This window comes from Pezoporus occidentalis, unplaced genomic scaffold (assembly GCF_034315485.1).
Source record: "Pezoporus occidentalis ecotype Australia unplaced genomic scaffold, CSIRO_AGI_Poc_V1 ctg169, whole genome shotgun sequence".
NCBI lineage: Eukaryota > Metazoa > Chordata > Aves > Psittaciformes > Psittacidae > Pezoporus > Pezoporus occidentalis.
This window is the reverse complement of record NW_026913521.1, coordinates 1,759,438-1,782,516: the sequence shown is the minus strand read 5'-3', so window position 1 is coordinate 1,782,516 and position 23,079 is coordinate 1,759,438. Positions and strand designations below refer to the sequence as shown.

Sequence of the window (23,079 nt, the reverse complement as noted above, 5' to 3'; positions counted from 1 at the left end):
CTGCATACATTCTAACAATTGTCTGCAAACACACACTAATATATAAATATATATAAATATAATTTATATATTATATATAAATATATATAATTAATATATAATTTGCAATGTAGGATATATTATGTATAATTTATTATGTATAACATAAAATTATATACATAAAATATAATGTATATTAAACACTCTGTACTGTGTAGCATATTATATATAATATATAATACATTACACATAGCATATTATATATTCTACAATTTATATTATATCACATTACATTATATATAATGTTATATTGCATTATATATAGCAAAACATGTATTATATATTATATACAAGCTATAAGATTTAATTATATATAAGTAAGTTCCCTGATGTTGTGTCTAAAAGTTCAGGCTGTCTACCGGGATAATATTAACCATATTAATTATGATCATATTAATGCCAAAAGACAATATTAACAAGACCTCACACACATCTAATCAGGCTTCTCCTTGTGCACTGAACAGATGAACCTGTGAGCAAGCCCTGACTCCTATGGAAATAACCTTAAGGTCTGCACCTCTAGCTGTGATGGATCGAAAGGGAAAGCAGTTCCACAGCCCAGGTCCCATGCAGGGCCTGCCCTGCCAACAGCTTTTCACATCCCCCTAGTCATAAAAATGAGAACATTTCATTACTACTGATGGCAACTGTGGTAGCATTGCACAGAGAGAAAGGATGCATCCACTGGAAGACAACCAAAAACACACGAGAGAATCTCTGTGGAGCTCATCCTTGCTGCAGAGCCTTCATGTTAGTGGTTTTTCAAGTTTTTCATCTCACTGGAGCCAGAAGCACCATGAACCCTCTTTCAAAAGCAATGTCTTTGTTCTGAAAGGTCACAATCTCAACTGAGCATCTTACGTTGTGTCCAACATACACAATGGTTTTCATTTTAGATGTCCTGCCAAAAATGCAAAGAACAGGCACAGCTTCTGTATTATTTAAGATACGTGGGGTTTAAATGTTGATCAGGGGAAGCAGCAGCGTTCCTGATGGAGCCGAACCCCATGCACATGTAAACACAGATGCAACAGACCACTTGGGAACCCTTCCATCTGTATTAAACACAAATGGGCTTTACAGACACCGCTGCTCCTTTGTACGCACACAACTGCCTCTTGTGACACCCCAGATGTCTTAAGAGACACAAAGAAGATGCTCTTCCCACAGGGTTTCACTTATCCTGCCATCCCGACTGTCTCTTCTTATTTATTTAAATAGAACAGCCTTTCTAGCTAAATTACGCATCACTTTCCATGCTGCTGTTACCTGTCTTTCAAACCTAGGCAGGAAAGCTGTCAAAAACAATTGCATTTTTCTGACTTGCCCGGATCTATGTCTCTCTAGTCTTATCAAACAACAGCAAGTGGAAACTGAGGCAAATTTGGAAACTTAGCATAGGAAGAGACTGTATCATGATCTGACTGCGTTTGGGGGGGTGGCAGAAATGCTCTGGCTTTGGGGTGTTACTTTTCCCCACTCACATCCCTGGGTCTCCAGGAACACCCCAAGCTCCCATCCCTAGCAAAGCCGGACTGCAGATGGAATTGCTCAATGCCACACGTTTGAGTGACAGAGGAACATCAAGCTTCCCCTCTAGTATTTGATAAAATTCTTTAGGGGAAACACATTTTCTTTATGCAGATCTCTGCCTGCCGGCATGAGATAGGTGGTAGGTCATTCTGCTCAAAAGGAAGGGTTCTGGGATATGGAAGATAACACGTCAACATCTCACACGCTTGAATCCCCCTGACAGAGGTCACAAAAGGAAAACCTGTTTCTCTGAAGCACGCTGCCATTTCCAGCAGTGGGCTCAGCTCAGAGCATCTCCCCATTTCCTCACCTATATTTTAGCATCATTATGACTACTGCCCACTCCTCACTGTGACACCAAACAGGCAGATTTTCCTCTTCTCCTCACCACACACACACACACACACACACAGAGATTGGCTGAACTCTGACTTCACTTCTTTTCCATAATCTGGGTAACACATTCTGGTCTTCTGCCTCTTAGAAATGGTGTAGAGTTTTCCACTTACCAAGGAGTAGAGGAAAAATCCTACACCAGAACCAGAGTCTCCTTATCAGAAAAGTAAAGTTGTTCAATACTATTAGTGACTTTACAAAGACCAGCAGCAAAAAGCCAGACCACAGTAGAAGAAGTGGCAAAGACAAGGACAGCATGAAACTGGGCCTATTGCTTGGCTTTAATCAAAAATGTGAAAATAATTGGGTCATCAAACACAAGCTGAAATGATCATGAGCAACGGAAAGCTAGAAGTGTACCATGGAAAGAGCTGCCGTTTATGGACATGGCATTCATAGAACTCTAAGGGAAAGCACAAAGCTTCAGTAAACAAACCTTGGGAGGTGTCATTTTCCCTATATGGGTCTAAATGACATTTTGGTTTTGTTTCTGTGGCATTGCAGCAGAATTCAAAGCAGCAGCGGAATAACAGAAAATGAAGAAAGAACAAGTGAAAACTAATTTGTGCCATCAAGTGACTACAGAGAAAAACCAGACCCTGTAAAGGGACAGTCACTGTTAGTATGTCCTGAAACTTCGCTTTGTCTTTGTTGTGTGATAAATGAGATTAGAGGAGCTTAAAAGTGAAGCCTCTTGTGTGTCCTCGGCCTTGGTTTTCAGTGGTGCGATGATTCTGGGGAAGCAATGGAACATTCTTCTTGCCCAGGAACTTCCTGTAGTTCCTACTTACTACTACTTCATCAGCTGGCACTGGAAGTTATAAACACAACTGTGCATCTGAATGCGTAATTGTAGCTGAAATTACTGATTTTCTTGCTCTTTTTACCATACAAGAACCCTAACAGTGATGTCACTGCCACAGCACACTTTCCATTGATGAAAGCAGTGCACACACATAGAACACCTGCAGATTTAGTGGTTTAGTGGCCCCCTGCCATGCAACCAAGTTTTGCATGACTTTTAAAACCTCACTGTTCATTCTGCAATGCCTGTTCAGAAAATCCAGGCTTGTTTCAAGCCAGCTTTCTTGTACCACAGCAGGACTTGAGCAATTTCTTAGCATTTTCCCCTTACAGAATACACACGCTTTAGGAGCAACGTCCTCCTTAGGGAGCAGCATCCTCATCTGCAGTTAGTGCTCATCACCAGCTTTTCTACTCTATAGCATTGATGCCACCTCTTAAAGTCGGTGCTTCACGTGTCCTGGTACAGTGACTTTTTCCAGCAGGACATTTCCCCTGCCCCAGCTTTGTCCCTGCTTACTCTGCACTCTTTGTGCTGCTGCTCAGGTACTGACACTCAGTCACTGACCTTTCCCTGTTTCAGAGCTGTTGAGGAAACACAGCGCTTCATCTTTCCTCCCCCTCTGCTCATCTAATGAGCTTTGCAATGCCACAGAACTGCTGGCATTTTCAGGGACAGTGTCAGAAGTACATTCATGCATTTATTACAGGTTTCTGTGTTAAATGTATTATGCAAATGTTAATCAGTTTCTGCAGAACTTCAGGAAAGGTGCTGCATGAAATAAACAATACGGCGTTAGCTCTGGCACTGGAATTTAGAGAGCTGCAGGTCTTTAATATTCAATGTGAAAATTCCTTTAAAAACATTTTTTTAAAGGGCATGTTGGTAAAACTTCCCTGCACAAATGTGAATCTGTGCACTCCTGGTCCCTGGTGTCATCAAACATTAGTAAGTCTGTATCCTGCATGTCCTTGTTTTATTCGACATCCACTCTGAGCATGACATTTATCAGGGCCACTGAGGCCATGAAACAGCTTCTCCTTGAAGCACCTAATGACAAATCTACAACTTGATGACATGTTTATGTTTCCCCTCTCTGCTCCCATGGGATGCTTCTATGTCCTGTGAACTCTAATAACTGCAATTAATTCAGAATTAATATGTACAAATATTTGCACAGCCCCAGGTGATTCAGTGTCACACAGCCCTCAAGGGTTGGAGCACAGCAGGTTCTTCACATGGTTTCTTCAGTACTTCATTCACATGGCACAAGATACACAATGCTTCCTCCCAGATAAACAGAACCTTTAAGCACAATTTACAGGCACGTTATAGGGGAAGTTCTTCTCCCACACGCTCATTTTGGTAGTGCTTTAGCATATATCCTTCGCAGCTGGCTGGCAGCACTGAAAATAGAATGGTCTGGGTTAGAAGGGACCTGCACTTCTCTGCTTAGCTCATCTTTTTTACAGGGTCTCCTCTTGTTATGCTCTCAGCTCTTCTATCTCATAATTAAACCCCTCTAGAGCACACATGGATTTGTTCCTACCCCTTGCCAGAAGCTATACCTGACTCAAGAAATGCCAAGTGGTTTGCACTAACCCATTTAAAGAAGCTTCTTTTTGTTTTTTTTTAAATAGGGCTGAACATGACCACCTGAGACTCTTAGTGAGAAGCAGTTGGGCCACAGGGGCAAATGAGGACCACAGCACTGACAGATAAAGGATAAAGGACAGGAAGTTTGAGAAAGGGAAAGCATGGAGAAGACTCTTGAACATCTGAGAGGTCAATTAAGGAACCTTGAGAGGTTGACAATGTCCCTTCTAAGTTTTATAACAGCGTAAATGATTCATTCATCATTCTCCACTGGTCACATAATGAACAGCTAGACTCCTAAATGACCTCAACTTAGCCTTGGGCTCTTAACTCCAAGCTAGTTACTGCCTAGCCACTGAAGTCCTAACTATTAAATGAGTCATTAATGCTTAAAGAGGAGAAACATTCCCTGTCTGCCACAGAGAGGAATCTGCAATGGGGTACAGCTCCCAGATGTTTTGTTAGTCCCTCAAAACGGCACTAGCATACAAGGGAGACTAACCCAGACGTACAGGTTGCAAAGATAAGGGAGAAAAGAAACATGAGAGCACTCTGGATGTCCCAGCACCTTCTTCATCCATGGACATCTGACTGGAGAACTTAATTCAGGAGACAGCTGCCACTGACTCCCCTTGCAGAGCCTCCTGCTTTGGTGGGACCAAGCACATGTCCATGCTAGCTTAGGCAGGCCAATTAAAACAACCTGAAGCAGACAAACAGGGCAAATTTTCAGTCAGCCACTCTATTTGTATCTAACTTCACCAATTATGTCACCTCCTCTTACCAAGAAATAAAGCAATTTCTGCTTGTAGAAAACGCTTATTTCTTATCTTCAAATCATTACAGCTCAACACAACTACCACTGAAGTGGACAAGTGGTTTATGCTTTAATTTGTGCAAAAATAATCAATTTAAGCCCTGGAAGAAACAAAGGTTTAATTAACCAGATTAATATCTTAAGATGTAAAACGGTCGATAACAATAGTGAAATTAGACATTTAGAAAGGAACTACTACACATGCGTTAATGAATACCTCAAAACACATTAGTAAAGTCGTGCCAGCATGAAAAAATACCCCTAAACACTTTGTGGAGTGTGTTTTTCTTAGCCAGCTCCCTCATGGCCACTAACAGGGAATTCAGTCCCTCCTACTCTGACAGTGAAATTTAGCATCAATACCAGCTTCTGGCTGGGGAGTTTTCTGATGACTGTCCCCATACTCTGTAGGTAGCCAGCTCCTTCCAACCTCTTTGAGGTTATTTCAATTTCTATGAATAATATTGCCTTTTTCCGAGTTCTGCTGTGTTATTCCTGACCATCACAAAGGCTAAACACAACTAGTTACTACTGCAGGAGCATCGCAGTTGTTCAGTTCAGAGTCTGTGCCATGCTTTCACACTGCCAAAGTACCCTAGTAGGGTTTCACTAGTCCCTGAGATCCCCTCCCGGCTTTCTGAGTCCCTGTTCAGGTTTCCTTGACTGCCAGCATCCACAGGTCATTCTTCTCAAGCAAGAAAAATAAGGACTCCTTCCATTTAGCCTCATAAATACCCATGCACACACTCAAAGGGATCAGGCTGCTAGCTCGGCTATGGGACTAGAGGTGATTTTCAAGCCCAACCACATCTCCCTGCCTTTTATCTGCACAAATCCACTTGTCTGAACTCTAACTGGAGTTTCATTTTTATCACCAACCAGCTGGGAACTAATCACAAGGACTTCTAACTAGTCCTGCTCCCTTTCCAAGCATATGGAGCCAATTAAGTCAAACTGCAGCTGATTTTAATCAATCTTCCTTGAAGCAGCCAAACTTGAAGAATCTTTCCTCCTTCAGCTCAAAGAGTAGAGGAGAGCAGGAAAAGCAGGAGAGTAGTATTTGCATAAGGAACACTTCACATCCGCTTCCTTGCCTGCAAACACAGGGCTTCTAGCAGTAAGAAATGCTAATTGAACACTCCTCATGAGTCTTTCCTCCCACTTTATCTAAAAAGCACTGATTTGATCAGTCTCTTGTTCCTGCCACCGAGCTGCACTTTTCCACCAGCAGCTCTGGAAGATGGGACACATCATTTCAGATAACTAACCAAACCCAACCTTCCACTGAAGTCTCAGCAAGTCTGCCCACCCTAGGCCAAGCACTAACAGTGTTTTTTGCTTCGTGGAAAGAAAGGAGAGGAGAGAAGATAAAATTGTCTGGTTAAAACCACTCTTTTTACAAATTATTTGAATCCCCCTCCTGAGCCACAGTTCAAATCCTGGGCAATGGGGAAGGCACCCTCAGCAGGGTGTCACTTCTCCACAGTTTCAACATTTCTTGTGTTTTTATAATCTGAAGTTTTTACTAGCCGTAAAGACCTGACCGGTGAGTAATATCCATGCTAAGATCTTTATACCAGTGAAGGAAAATCAATGCAGCCTGCAGCTAGGTGTCAAGAGCCAAGAGGTTTATGGAAGAAGGGGTGTGTGGATGTGGAAAGAGCCTTAAGCCATAACTCAAGCTGTCCCTACACAAGCAAAGGATACAAAGAGATGTCAGATGTCATACACACTGCTGTGGATAGCTATCAGGATCTTGGTTTATTTATCTGCTAATACTCAGCTCAAGAAGTGTGAATTACACACATAACACCAAAGTACCTTCCCACCTGCTCGCTTGCACTGCGGCCAGTCCATCAGGGTCCTGTAGTTCACATAGTCACTAGCAGTAGCAGCAGAAACAAGCAACACACGTGTGCCAATACCCAGATACAAAAGGATGAGAGAAGAGGCAAATTTGAAACTTGACTCCTTTCCACACATCAACACAGTCAAACACTGACGTTTAATCACCAAATACTGGCTGCATTTCCTTCAATTTCCTTCACCACACACAGCTTTGTGAACTCCACAGGCTTCAGTCCAGTGTAAAGCAGTCGAAGCTTTACTTCTACAACCTGCCTCTTCCTCTTCCAAATTCACTTTAATGCATCCCTTCTATGTATCTTTCAGGTAGTAGACACAATTCCAGAAAGCCAGAGGTTTTATTTTCAAATAGAAGGAAGTGCAGATATAGATTTGTCAGAAATCACCCTCATCCTGCCTTACTTTTTCTTACATCTGTATTTGATGTGATGCCATGCTTTCCCCAGGTTTGTAATTCCAATCACCTTTCTGTTCAGAAGAATTTTCTTGCTTTCTGTATGTAAGCTTTGTCTTGTTTTTTCTTCCCTTGGTGATAAAGTGAGATTATTTTAACCCAACACTTCCCAGTGATTTCTTTCAGAGATGGGAACGAGTAACATGTCAAACTAGCAACATTTCAGTGACCTTATCTGAGTGTACAATAATATTTTCAGTGTATTTGCTCTGCACTGATAGAAGACGTGGGTTTCTATGCTTGTCCTTAATTTAGTGTGTTCCCACTGTAAGGAACCTTCTTCCAAAGTGTTTAGAAAAGTCATTCTAAGCTTGGCTTGTCATGATATTTGACTCTCAAGGTGAATAAAAAATGGCTGATGTTTTTGTCTCTGAGGAGCTCTGAAATCTTGACCATTCCAGCGGGTACACACTGATCAATACTTACATTTTAGTGGTGAGCTTACGTATTCCTTTATTTACACTTTCCTTTCTACCCCTCCTCTTTTGGAGAAGCTGTTTGTGGCATCCAGTCTTGCAAGACACAAGTGAAGTGAGAAGCTAAGGAAAGGGGGAGCTACCTCCTGTTAAATAAAGAATGAAAGCCACGTCCTCAGCCTTGGCAAAGTAGATGTAAGGGCATGGTTACCTTAATTCAGGTCCCTAACCCGCCTTTTAGGGGACTGGCAGATTTCCCTTTCCTAGACCTGCTAAACCAGATGACCACTTTTCTTCTCTTTTTCCACACCTACATGTTATCTCCTCCTTCCCATATAATTTTCTCTCTGCTCTATCTGCAGATACTTGTCCACAAAGCCCTGACCTGCACAGTACCACATTTAACCAGTGAGCACCGTTAATGAGACAGGTCATGGGGATCCTGTGAGAAGCCTTCCAAGCCTCTTTGGTGACCAGTACAACTGTTACTGTACTGTAGCTTTAATACAGAACGAAGGTCCCATCTTGCTCCTATCACCACATTACTGTTCTATACTGTGAAAGCTCAGCTATTCAGACAGCAGCTGATGATGGCCTCCTCTACCAGAAGGCAGACAATTTGCAAGACTACTCTGAAGACTTCAGACCTTTCCTCTTTGAATGTGCAATTTGAAAAGCTTGGGTGTTTTGGCATCTCAGAAGCAGCATGAACAAAGCATTGCATCTCGAGACAGCACAAATAAAATAGAGAATTCCTCTGGTCAGGCCTTCTTGGAAAGCCAGCAGCCGTGGTAAGACAACACAGGCAAATGAAACGTGACCTTAGTGAATCGTAATGTGCTCTGAAGCCAAAGCTGCTGTTATGTTTATTGGAGACATAAGCATCCAAACACCAGCCCAAATCTTTCCTGCTTGTCCGATGACTGAAACCCAATTAAAGGAGCCCGGTGACAGGTTTCACACTAAGCGTGGCTCAGCAGAGATGCTCAGCAGCTCTTAGCTCTCTGCTTTATCAAAGCTGTCACTTCCCCTGGCTCGAGGAATTGGTAATAAAAAAAAAAAGGGAAAAAAGATTTGATTCGCCTCTAATAGGTGTCAAGATAAAATCAATGCTCTGTCTGCAATGTGGGGAGTTTCAAACCTGCAGGTTTTCCACCATGAAGCAATTTACACAAAAATGGGGGAAAGAAATAAAGGGAGAAAGAAAGAAAAATTAAGAGACTGAAATGCTACAATGCCAAATTGTTCAGCATATCAGAGAGAACAGAAAGGAGAGATAACACTGCTCATAGCAGGATGGGCTTTGATTAAACAAAAATGCTCAGGTTTTTATTTGCTCTAGTACCTTTCAAACAAGAAACACTATAAAAGCTTGAAACAACTCTCATGTCCCTGCTCTGCATAGGGGAGCTGTTCCCTGAATGTGAGCAAGCTGAACAGACAGTCCACTCTCAACTTGCCCCCTTCAAGGACAGTGAGATTTCACAGATCTATGCAGAGTGAAAAGCTGAAGACCTTCAGCCATATAAGACAGCACTACCTCTGGAACAGCTAAAACACCCATAGTGGCACAGCAAAGGAAACACACCCTTTTGTCCTTCTGACTCCACACCTTCTGCTCTTCGTGTCTGTGGTCTGGAGATGTGCCACATTATCCTCTCAACAGCGCTGATGCTTCCTGGCTTGGAAAACTGCTAAATAATGAGGCCACAGACTGATGGTCACTGTCTTTATCACTGATAGCAGCATTGGAGTCTTCAGTATGAATGGAGCTTGAATTTCCATATCAGCTCCATGCTTTTAAGCCCAGTCTACACTCCTGCTTTGGCACAAATGAATTTGCACACAGACAACTTACAGTAGTGGAGTTACTTAAAATGGAAGTTTTTAAGGCCCTAAGAACAGAAAGAAAAGGTTCTAGGCAGGGGCATTAAAAAAGATAACTGCACTTATGTGACTGACATCAAAATACTCCAAAACCATGGTCAGAGGTAGAGGTGTGTTGGTGCAGTTTGTATAGGCTTCTGGTGCCTTGCCCAGACTGAGGGAAGTGCAGTCATGTGCTACGAGCATTCTGGTGTATTTGTTAGAACAGCTACAGTGAATGGACCATGTCAGGCTCTCCAGCTGCTCTGGACCTCCACATTTCCTACCTGCACAGTTAGCTTCTCCAGTTTCATTTCCAGAGATCTGTTCTGCTCTTCCAGCTTGCTGCGTTCAGCTTCCAGCTCCTCAATTTTCTGCCTGGAGAAGAAGGGAAAGTTAATGACACTGTGTCCCTGCACAATCCCACCATAAATCATCAAGCAAAGCATGAAATCACAAGCAATATCAGACTATTATCTAGTACCACAATGCTACACGACCGAGGCAGTTAAAACATATGACTAAAAGATACAAGTCTGCATGATGAAAATATAATTTGTAAAAGTATATTAAAAATATACAACTTGAATATAAAGCAAATCCAACTTGGATAATTCCTGAACCACAGACTGAGTCTAGACCATCACGTTTAATAACTACCAACAGCTAAAATCTCCATGAGTGCATCAATTCTCTTTTTGATCTGATTTATACTCTTGGCCTTCACAACACTCCCTGGCAGTAAGTTCCACAATTAAATTATGTGCTGTATGAAAATTTAGTTCATTTTGGTTTATACTTCACATGTGATTATTTCACTGAGTGCCTCTTAGTTCTGCTACGAAAGGTACCGAGCTCCCCTCTCCATACCATTTTACTGACCCCCTCTGTTATTTCCTGAAGAATCTCAATTTAGTCTTTCCTCACATCAAGGATTTTCTGTATTTTTCCTCATCTTTACTGCCCTTCCTTGTTCTTCTTCAGGTTTTACCCAGACTTTTTGCTATGAGAAAAGCTAGAGCTCCAAACAGCACTCAGATGCATTCAGTGGTATAATGAAGCTTTCTGTTTTGTCCTTGTCTCCTTTTCTAATAATGCCTGGGTATTCTATTTGTCTTTTTAACTACAGAGCACTTACCTGGTATTTTTAGAAAACTGTTCACAATAAAGTAAGATCTCCTTCTTGAGTAATAACAGCTCATTTGGAGCCCAGTACTGAGAGAGGAAAAGTAAAGATATTTTCTCCTATTTGCATGGGTTTTGCAATTATTGACGTACAACTTCATTTCCCATCTCGAGTCGAATCATAAAGTTCTTCTGAAGCCCTGAGCAGTTTGATAAGCTGAATAATTCCATATTATCTCAAATTCTGTCAGCTCACTACTCACAAATTCCAATTTGTGTTGGACAAGTTCCCAATAAAAACCATCCTAGCAACAGTGGGACCCCCTCCGTATTGGGGCAACAACATCTACTCTTTGATTTTCTATCTTTTAAGTTCATACCACATAAGCAAATTAACGGAAGAAAAATGCATGAAGCTTCATAGAATAAAAAGACATCATATCATCTCTGGCTCAGGAAATCCTGGAGACAAGGCACTAGAAGCTAGGAGAGCCTTTTGGCAAAGCAGTTTGGCTTCATTCACATGGTCAGCCCCCACCAGCCATCCCTGCAGAGAGTACACCGGACAACCAGCCCTCAGTGGTTGCTATACTCCTATTAATCCAACAAAGAACCTTCATTCATATTCCATAAAGTTCCTTTCTGATCTTTGGCTCAATGCTTTTTGAAAGGTCAAATATATCCTATCAACCATACCAGCCTTAGCCAAAGGATTGTTGATTCCTTCAGAGAACTCTATCAAACGTGTTTGGTTGGAGATATTATTATAGAACATTCAGTGTAACATTTCTCTTTGTGTTTAAGTACAGGGTACTTAATGCTGCTCCGAGAACCTCACCTTTCACATGTAAACTGTGCAACTGATGGAGATTAACACTGATCTTTGCACTGAACTTTCTTAGATTAAGAATTTATCATCTTGTTTGATAATACTGACTTGTAAATGACCTAAATTAAGCTGAAAATCCCAGCACCCATCTGCCAGTATCCCAGCATTCCGCAACAGAAATTTCAGGTCCAACAAAGAGGTTGTCTCTCCCCTTCAATGGGCAAAAGTTCTAAACTTTTCCATAGGAGCTGGTTGATCCACAACATGTTCAGCACGGAAATGTCTCCTTTAGAAACAAGCAGCTTCAATTGCTTAAATGATTCGTAAGCCCGACCCCTACTGGTAATTTTCATATATTAGAAAGTATCAGCTTTTTTTTACTCTTGGAAGCTTCTAAAATGCCAAGGAGCAGCTTTTGTCATTGTCCAAGACATTAAAAAAGACCATCAATTATTTCCAGAAGAGACACACAAAACTAGTGGGGATGGAGGATGCTGGAGAAGCCAGAGACTGAAAAGGTCGGAAGAAATGGAAATTCAGAACGGAATGAATGTTTTTAACAGCATGTTTCTAAATGCATTGCAGAACAGGACACAAGAAGAACAACATTTTTCTCTGAGAAACAATAGTGCAGCAGCTACCGAAAGGTCAGAGCCAGACACAGGACTCTCATCAGGACTTTCTTCATACTTGACATGCTGAATTTTAATGTAGAACAAATTCCTCCCCATCCAACCTCCCAGGTAAGACGTGACGTTGCCGCTATTTGCCTGCAGAACTCCTCTCCATGTGGAGGTTTAAGCTCAAACCTCTTAAGATGCCTTTCGAAAGTCATTCGTAACAGTCTCCAGAAGACACTTCACAAAGATGTGAGTGAGCTGTAGCAAGGGTGGGTTTAAGTCATTATACTGTTGTGCTGTTTTGCCTCCTATTTTAAGATGTAATAACTGGTATCCTCCTTTCCAGAGGTTGTGTGCCAGGGAAAGGCAGCCCACTGAGGCACAGCGAGTGCCTTTCCACACTGCCTTGGCTCTGCTCACCTTCAGAGACACAACTTGCTGCTTGCTTCATGCTGAGGACCAGGACCAGTGCTGTAGCCTCTTAGTACCAGAGAGGTTCTTGGGACTGACTAGTGCCTTCACTACTTCTCCCTCTTCTATTTTTAAAACTGTTAAGTGTCCTGGATCTCCAGTGGGAAAGCATTAAGAACCATTAGCAAACAGTTTGTGCTATTCCAGCTTTGCTTTCCAGCCCTGGGGAGCTCTTCCCAATGGCAAAGAGAGGGAAGCAAGGGAAATCCTATCTATATATAAACACAGCAAAGCATTTGCAGCTGGTGGTTAAGATACAGTAGTCAAATATTGAAAAATATTTACTTGCTTGGCACTTGAATCTCTTCATTTACATAAATTCAGGTACAAAGCCAACTGTGCGCTGCTTTGGATGCAACAGCATCCACAAAGGCAGCTGCAGTCTGCACACACCTCATGCTCTCTCTGTCCAGGGACATCCACACAAGGTGTGTGATGCTATTTTATCACCAATTTGCATGCCTCAACTTGTGACACTTGGGAGTTGCTTTTAGGTAGGGAGAACAATCCCAGATAAATGCATGTGAGAACCACAAAGAGCTACAGGAACTACACAAACCACAAACTACAGAAACATCTGCTTACAGATATAAGGAAGAAATTCTTTACTATGAGGGTGCTGAGGCGCTGGCACAGGGTGCCCAGAGAAGCTGTGGCTGCCCCATCCCTGGCAGTGTTCAAAGCCAGGTTGGATGGGGCTTGGAGCAAGCTGCTCTAGCGGAAGGTGTCCCTGCCTGTGGCAGGGGCTGGAACTGGATGAGCTTTCAGGTCCCTTCCAACCCAACACAATCAATGATTCTATGATCTAACAGCTTAACATCTGGCCCAGAATGGATGCTGGTGCCCATTTTAAAAACAGCCTTGCAGCACAAGGCAAGAAGAAACTTTCTGAAATACTGACACCATTCTTAAGGTTTATGATACAGGGAAATATAATTTGGATTAATTCCTGGAAAATTTACCACCTTCTCCATACAGGTGCTGGAAAACATGAAAATATTTAAACTCCAGCAAAGATCTCTGCATTTCTGGAAGACTCTTCCTACATCAGATACAGAAGCTTAATCCAGAGTTGAAGGCTCCACAGGCACAACACAAATTCAAGCCACCCCCATGGCCTTGCGGGAGACCAAATCTAGTGCAAGAACACAGATTCACTGCTGTTTGCCCAAACTTGTGGATCTTCCTGCTTTAAAAACTGAGCTTTATATTGCCTCCACTGGATGTGTCACTGTCCCACATCAGAAGAAGGAACAAAAGAAAACAACCCTACAGCCTCAGGTCTCCTGAAATGACACTTGTGAGAATCAGGAGACATCACACTGTGCGTGTTTAGTCTATCTAAAAAGCATTTAGATGGTGAGCAGGGGCTGCCAGACAGAAAAGCTGCTCCTACTTTAGAAAGGAAGAAGGGTTTCAACGGCATCTAGGCACTATCCCAAAATCTCTCTCAGTCCAGAGCTATTCAGTGCAGTTAACCAATGACAATTCCCTGCCATGACTTCCTTTTATTATCTTTTATTGGTTTTTAATGTTCTCAGATGTGTGCTCTGTGGTCTCCTGTAGAGCAGTGTGGATATCGCCCATGAGGACATGCCTCACAGAGGCCCCATCTGCAAAGAGGACATGGCCATGTGGAAAAAGCTATTGGTGAACAGGAAACTAGTGAATGGAGCAGAAAATGTATGTGTTGGGAAGACGCTATTAAGGGATCCAGATGGCATTGAGATGGTGTTAGGAGCAGAGCAGACAGAATTCCAGCAAGTGTAACTAATGGGCATTGGCAAGGACATGAATTTCTTCTGAATTACTGTAACCCTCCCCAGTCACTAAATCCCCAGAAAACATTTAGGATTTACTGGGGTTGTAGTTTGACAGCAGAAAGAAGAAGTTCAGATTTGTTCCAGCTGAAAAGGTCCTTCAGCTCGTGCCACTTAAGTCTTGAATGAAGCTCTTTTTAAATACATTCCTTTTATTTATAGGTTCTGAAATAGGAGTTACTGCACAGTTATCACCTTCCCCCTAAAAGGTGCTAATGCCTAAATGCTCTCTGCTTTGCTATACCCCACAGTGCATGAACTCAACAGTTCAACCACTTTTTCTCTTCGTAAGATCTGCAGAATATAAACAAATCTGATTTCGGAGGGAGCAGCAAGAAGTGTGAGAAATGACAGCATTAGCACCAGCTTTTATTGTCTCTTCAGAAACGATGATGCTGGGGAGAGAGTTTCACATTTAAAGCTATAAAAGGGCTGACGAAAGAGCACTTTGTTCTCAAGAGAAGGAGGAAAAACTGATAAAGTCTTTCAAGTCTCTTGCTGAAAATTTACTTTCCATACTAAAGAAAAATGAGACAAAAGATGTGTTTTTAAAAGCTCTCATTCACTCACAGGAGGTGAATACAGATTCAAAGGATTAATATGGATTTTTTTCCACCTTTATGTCTCTCCTGCTTTTGTTTTCAGAAGTAAGCTTCTAACCCAAGGGGTATATGAGGAAATGCCTGGAGGCTCCCAGACCATTCCTGCTCTGCTGAATCCCCTCACTGACTTCTGCTGGTTTTCCTCTCTTTTTCACATTCCTTCATGACAGCAGCCAACTGGAGAGGCTGGGCTCAGTCCAGAACAGCAGAAACATCATACCGTAAGTTAATGGGATTTTGAAGACCACAATAAGCTACAGAAATGGAAATAACTCCCTCATAAGCTGTGGCATTTCTTTTCCCACTTTCCAATTTGAAAGTTGCATTCTTCCCTGCCTTCTGACGGAATTAATTGCTGGCAGTGGTCTCTAGAAGGAAGAAGTAATAGCAGAGCTTGTGTTGCCCATTCCTCCTTAGCAGCTATGTACAATTGAGTAAACCAGTCCCATTGAGGCCCACAAAGACACAGCAGGACAAGCACAGCAGACCTAATCCCTTCCCATACTAATCTTTATTCTCCTCCAAACCCCTTCTGTTCTTTCACCACAGCTTTCCAATTCACCTCTGCTATACAGACAGGACACATCCAGCTGAGCCCTAAGGAGTCTTCTGGTGTGGACCACAGCACATTATTCCTGAAGCCCAAAAGCCTTGGGGACGATAGTGATTTATCTTGTGCTCCTTTGAGAAAGAGCCTCTTCTGTAAAGAAAGAACTTGGCCCTGTTTTTTTGTCCAACACACAGAAAATGCCAGAAAACACACAATAAGACCCAACCATACCCTCTGACTGCTTATGACCAGAAGCATAAGGAAAAAAGTCTTTACACAGTTGATTCTGCAAAGCTGAATTGAATTCCTGAGAGTCTAAAATGACACCTGAAGCAGTAATAGTAGCAAACAGTAAAGCAAAAGGAGCAGGGACTGGTTTACCATTTCTCCAGCAGAAAGAACACTTTGCACCAAGTCATTTACTGTTAGAGCTCAGCAATGAAAAGGGTGCTTAAAACCAAAGAAATCCATGCTTTTGCAACAGCTTTGTAGCTAAATGACTAGCACCAGGGCCTGGACAAATAGTTAAATCAGCCGTAACAAAAGAAAGTGGTTCAGTAAAAAGTGACAGAAAAAACCAGCCTGGAATTAGATCCTGGGACTGTGGCCCCTGTGCATCCACATTCAGCACCATCCTCAAGAGCATGGTACTGAAATGAGGGAGAGAAGAAAAGACAAAATATCACCACGAAACAACTGCAGCAGCTTAGCCTCTTTGCTGAAAGAGCTTTCAGTGCGCAGCTCATCACTGGAATGCAGCTCTGCACCATCAATGGCTTTTTGTGTGAAAGGTTTGACACGATTTCATGAAAGGAGGAGATTAGTAATCAAAGAAATTCTTTGAAAACGAAGAGAGAAAAACATTATCTGAGGGAGTTCAGGGCTACCTTTGAGCAGAACCAAACACCACAATCCCATAACAAGGAGCTCTGCTTCCCCGGGCCCAGGAAACACATTTTCATTCAGGGCAAAGCCAGACATCTCTATCCCCACTGTCAAGAGACTTCCACAATGCAGAGTGGTCCTGGACTATGTGGCAATCCAGCTGTTTCCCCCTCCACACGCTGTCCCTGGAGCCGCTCAGTTAATAGATGGCAAGTGCTGCTCAGTGGAGATAAACACCAAATAATGAGTCTTGGAGGTGAAAATAAAAGGGACTAAACACCTCCTACATGAAAGGGTGCTGCAGCTCAGACCAACCCAGGGAGGGAGGGAGAGACTGACGAGGTACAGGAGAAACACTCTGAAAACCTTCAGCTCCCAGAAGACAGCAAACAGGATGCTTGCTTTACTGATATGGAGACACAGCATTAATCAGAAGTGACGGGTTTAATGTTGCTGAGGAGGTGCTGAATGCTTCTGCAGCAGTATAAACATCAGGTTTCAGAGGGTCTAATGCGCCTTAGCAAATGAAAGACCTGAATGAGCTCAGGTCAAACAAACATGCCCAGAAGCAGATGGAGACAGGTTTATCTCCCTGAAAAAGGGAAGCCATAGCATACTATCCTTTACCAGAAATCAAACAGAGGATGGAATAAAAAAGGGAGATGTATGCCTTGGGTCTCCAGAACTATTCAACCACCTTGAAGAAAACTACAGGAGTCCTGAAGATGAGGTGTACAACCCTAAAAGGTATTGGAATAGCTTAGCTGAACATGTGTTATTACCAAACACCTCCCCTCTGCTATGGAACTGGGCTTTCCAAGCCATAAAAGAAGCTCCAGAGGCAAAGCACAGGAGCAAAGTCATAATGTACAGGCCAGTAATTTCTGCCTTCTGTAAGATTCTGCTTGCTGCAAACTCCTGCTTTCAGTCGTATGAGGCAGTAAAGCTTTATAGGGATGGAACTGAAAATACAACAGAATTAGGAAGTGAAACTCCAGCCGAAGTCTTACATCAACTCAGAATAAAAACCTCAGCCTGTCAAGATCTGATTTGCTCAACTTAAATAAAAGGAACTTTATTAAACATTCAGAATCAGATGAACTTTTCTGTGCTCAGTATTTATTGTGTCACCTGCTTTGGAACGGAAGCTGCAAATGCTTTAATAAATACATGGGAAGGTTGTCTAGCTTCACTGTAGCTTTTGTAAATGCTCATGTATCCTCTGCTGAAATGCTGTTTTGTAACTTCTCTTTCACTGAATCACAACAGGTATCCCTCTGCCAGCTACAGCAATGCACAAGGGGAAACATCCCTCTTTTATCTCCAGTGCTACACGCACATCAGTATTACAAAAGCTGGATTCTAAGTCTCTTCACACACATGCCAACAGATCCTGTATTTACAGTCAAGATTTGGTCAAAATAAGAAACAAACAGCAATGCTGTTTCCACACAAAAGAAAGTCAACAGTGGGAATAGTGATGCAGGAGCCAGCCTTATGAATTAACTGAGAGCAAGAGACCCCAAACACTGAAAGAAAGGAGCCTGCAGCCTCCCAGAAGATAGAAAAGCTTATAAAGTATCTAAATGCAGGAGAGATCAGGGGCTGAGGCTTTCTGTTAATGCTTCATGGATTTCTCATGTCCATAAAAACTGTCGGGAAAGTAAAAAGTGTGCTTGGGGAAAACATATCTTACTTGAGAGATGCAAGGACAGTATGTTCTGACTGTGACATGTAGCACCTAGTGCTCTATCATGACATGGCAATAACCAAAGCAAGCAGTGAAAACATGCCTGGGGGTATTTCCTTTCTCATTAGCTCCACTGAAAACCACAGAATCTTCTGAGTCTTCCCTGTGCTTTGCCTACCTTAATGTGTCAATCTCCTCCTTGGTAACGATGGTACTTTGCTCTGCTGTGCACTCTTGAGACTTCAGGATTTTCATCTCCACCTCCAGCTGCAGAAGAGAAAAGGCATTAGTTCCTCCAGGAGTAATAAGGGGCACACACAAACAGCAAGCGGAGGGGGAGATGTTCCACACAGATCAGGCCTTTCCCAGGATACAGATGTGAAGCACAGTCCTCCATGTGTTGAATGTCAAGACCTCACTTAACCTTGCTTCCTTGCCCTTTTGCCTTTCCCAACATCTTCTCCAATGTAGATTAGGTACAGAAGCAAAGCTCCTGCTTCTCTTCCAGATATTTCCCTCACCTGTCCCCCATGGATAATGGGATGCAGAGCATTATCTGTATGGTATTAGGAGCTTGCTGCTACCTGAGATTCAGTATTGACAGTTCAACCTCATTTAGTTTCAGTTCCTCCCCAGAAAAATGAACCACAGGATTACGCTGTCTTGTCCAAGACAAGTTTGAGACATGTACACTGAATCCAAAAGGCTGGGGAATATTTCCAGCACTTTCCAATATACACTTTTAGCTCCAGTTGCTCAGGCAGCTCTTGTGGAACAAACAAACAATTAAGAATACTTTCTGCCTCTGGCCTTGTTTGGGAAGGAACTCATAAGAAAGTACTTCAAAACTGTGCAGACACAAAAACTTCTTACCCAGACTCTACCATTCCCAGGCTCCCTGACTTATGGGAATCTCTATCCTTAACCCAGCTATCAAGACAACGCATGGATTGATAAACTACATATGTTATTTGTTTCTAAGCCCCTCAGAAAACGATTTATTATGAAGTGTAAGCAGAGATGAACCACCCAGAGGATACCCAAACTTCTGTTCCAGCACCTTCTCCCAGCTTAGACCTCCCTCTCACTCATCCTTGAGATTCTGGATTTCCTTCTGTCATCTGTCTTCTAGCACCTGGCAACTAATTCCCCTAATAAATCCATTGACAGAAACAATATTTTTCACTCAGGAGGAAAGCAACAGGCAATTACAGATGCAAAACTTGTGACCACAGAGAGCTCAGTGCTCAGCATCAGGGAAATAATCCATTAATGCACCATTCCCTTCCACAGCACGGATTAGAGCTGGAGAGCAAAATCACATTGCAATGGGAAATTTCTTGCAGAGACAGAAAGCTGGCAGAAACTGCCCAGTTTTCCATGGAAAAGGAGCATACTGACACGTGCAGTCATACTGCTCAGCCAGAACTGAGGTTTTGACATACTGCCTCTTTGCCCTTCCATGCTTACCAGAACAGCCAGGCAGAGCATGGCAGCACTGCTAGCAGGAAAAGGCAGGAAAGGAATGGTTGGATTAATCTCCCTTCCCTTTATGATCCTTCAGGGACAGAGCAGGGGAGGACAGAAAAGAGGCTTTAGCCAAATTTCCCCCTGGTACCCCGAAGCCCTGCATTCTCTGTCAAAAGGCACCTAGGAAGCGAAAATAAGCAAAGTCCCCACCTGCACCATCAGGCTGTACAAATGTTAATGTATATTAGCTGCCTGATAAGATTATCACAGCCAGAAATGCTTCCCTCAATTTTCTGATTACCGAGCTTATCTCTCCCAGCTCAGCCCATCACAGATGGCTGGGGATAAAGCAAGCAGGCTAGATAATTCCGGGAATGTAAACAAAAGGTACCGGGACCAGGAGCAGGCTTCAATTCCAACCTACTTCTAGCAGGAAAACACTCATTCTATCTCCTATTTCCTGTGCCCGCTGAAGTCTGGATGTGTTTGCTATTAAGAGTTTTGTGCTGCTTTTCTGAACTGCATGTGGACAGCATTTGAAGATGGAAGGGCTGGTAAGTGTGTTATTTATCACTGGCTAAGCGGGCTCAGCCTTGAGCCCAAGTGCCACCTGCTCACCGGCACAAGGAGATAAATCACAGCCGCCTTCGCAAGGGAAAAGGGGGTACAGAGGGGATGGGTGAGTAATCTGGTGGTGTGATCTGGGGTCTCTGGTGATGGCTGCATAGAGAGGAAAAAATGGACTGTGTTAACGGGAAAAGGAGATAGGAGAGGGAATGAATGCCTGCTCCGGTGAATGCTGCTGTGACAAACATCAGCACAGGTCTTGCCTGATATCCAGTGGTGACAAATCAGTGCCAGGTATGCTCAGTGCTGCTGTGATGAGATTCTGCTGGGTTTCTACGAATGAGCTGTTGAAGGAGAATGAGGAGGGAAGGGCACAGGGACTGGAAGGGTATTTTATGTCACTTCCATGTCTTCCCAGTTTTCAAGCAGCAAAACTACCTGGACTGAAATTTGATGTGCCTGAGGTGAGAAGGGAGAGGAGAGCACAGCGAGATCTTTACAGATGAAACTGGCTCGAGCAGTTACATGCTGACATGGACGTGCTTCCCAGAACAAGGATTAAAACTACTGGATTAAAGCTTTTGGAGAGTCTAAAGTTCAGACCAAGGCACCACTTCGGGCCAGAGCAAATTATTGCCATTAAAACCTCAGTGCTTATAGAAAATAAAATAGCAAGTAAAACTGTTAAGGTATTAAGTATTTCATTAATATGCTGTTTCCTTTAACTGTTAAAGAGTTTCAGTGAGTGAAACATCCCTCATTGACAATCTCAGAGAAGGTACTAAAAATCTTTTTTATGTCTCTTCCAGGGCAAAAAAGAAAGTTAGTTAATATATGATGGAGCTGCATGTTGTTGGGATCCAGTTATGCTTTCCCAAAGTGCAGGCACAGTGCAGGCAAATAAGTCTTTCATGAAACAAGAACTAAGAGAAGAGCAAAAAAGAGCAAGAAATAAGGAGCCCATTGATAAAACCTTCCTCTTCTTTCCAGTTTCACCTCCAGAACAGGATCTCACCAGCCTTTGGTCAGACCTGGCACACTCATACCAGCATAATGCTGCATGAGACACTGCCACTGCTGGCTCCTCCAGGTGCTCCTCCACTCAGTTCTGTGTATGGGGTCAAGGCAGAAAGCAGCGAAAAGAAGAAGAAGCAGCAGAACTGAACGAGGAAAATAAGCAACAGGAAGGCAGGAAGAGGAGAAAAACAAACCCATGCTCTTTCTACATCACTTTCAGCACTATATGGAAGCATAAGAGGTGAGGGGGTTACCCAAAACATTCTCTTTGACACAGCCTCTTGGGCAGCCCTGGGGACCAGGTGATAAATACGAAACAACCCACTGAAGTCGCAAAGTTTGCCCCTTCCTGTCCACTTGCCCACAGGAAGGGATAAGGAGAGGGAAAACCAACCTCCTTTTGCTGTTTTCTCTGCTTAATTCCCACCACATCTCTTTTCCTCAATTAATTCCCAGTCCTAGTCTCTCTGGTTCACCAGATGCCACTTTCACCAGGCTCCTTCTGCTTTTCAGACTAACTCAGTATTGCTGCCTAAATTCTTCCAATTTCTATCAAGAATTTGATACAACTGGTTGACTTAAGCTTTCATCACTTTGAATACCTTAAACCAGAATCCAGAGTGGGGAAAAGGGCTGCTCGAATTACAGCTCACTGGTGTATTCCCCCATTCAGTACCAAACCACCAAGGTCAAACTGGGCTCCTTTTGCTCTTTTTAATGTTTTTAACTTTTTTAACTAATACTGAGGGCAGAAAGGGAACATTGTCCCAAAATGATTGCATTTCTTATCCTGAAAACTGCACAAGTTTTCAGACCTAAGCAGCAGGAGCTTCAGGCTTAATAGCACACAGGATCAGACCCCCAGCAATAACCCCAATGCACAGAACATTTTAGCAACTTGAGAAGAAACCAAGCCACTATTTTTAATACTGTTTTTAAGTTATCCAAGGCTTTTCTGACAATAGAAAAGGGAGAATAATGAGTAATGTCGGAGCCCATGACTTGGGAATAAAACACATGAGCAGGTACTTAGCATGACTATGTGATGTTTTCAGAATATAATGGAGCCTCTTGCTCTCAACCTAAAATGATCCTGTTCATCTCAATCCTTTTCTACTCTCTTTCAGCTCATAAACATGAACTTCAGTCCAGCTTCATTGCTCTCCATAGCAGTGATCAGGACACATCCAGTATATAGAACAATTTTAGAATGTCCATTTCCACAAATATGCAAGTGCCTCAAAAGATGAAATGCAAATGCTTTTTCCAAAAGAAGTACTGTCATCGTTATTTACCAGCCAAGAAAGCGAGGAAGGAAGAACATGGATGGATTTTCATCTAGGGTTTTATTAAATGAAATATCCTTCTTCTTTCAGCCTTATTTTTAAACCTGCCTGGACAGGATTGCGAGATGGTGGTTCTCCTCCAAGTGTTAATGACATAGCAAACACCCACAGCAGTGGAAGAAATATGTTCCTTGCTGGTTCTCTCTTCTGGAGGAATTATTTAAAGATATATGAGATGACAGGAGAAACATAAAATTACGGATTCGTCTCCTGACAGCTCGAAGAAACAGAACTTTACTTTAGGGAGCTGATTTTCTTGGTCTATTTCTAGCATTTGTCATTTATGACCCATATATGTC

General features: G+C 42.6%; 1 protein-coding gene across 4 annotated transcripts in view; it reads right to left on the bottom strand.

The window, feature by feature from the left end:
* The window catches only part of MAD1L1 (mitotic arrest deficient 1 like 1), a 368,957-nt gene that overhangs the window by 148,651 nt on the left and 197,227 nt on the right, over nucleotides 1-23,079 (bottom strand). For all 4 annotated transcript variants that reach the window (XR_009963812.1, XM_062613593.1, XM_062613591.1 and 1 more), the window contains exons 14-15: nucleotides 18,559-18,647; nucleotides 10,076-10,166 (exon numbers count right to left, since the gene is read on the bottom strand). Coding sequence is in view for 3 of the 4 variants with exons in the window: in XM_062613593.1 (XP_062469577.1) it covers nucleotides 10,076-10,166; nucleotides 18,559-18,647 (180 nt within the window). In the remaining variant the exon portion in view is untranslated. The remainder of the gene's footprint in view (nucleotides 1-10,075; nucleotides 10,167-18,558; nucleotides 18,648-23,079) is intronic.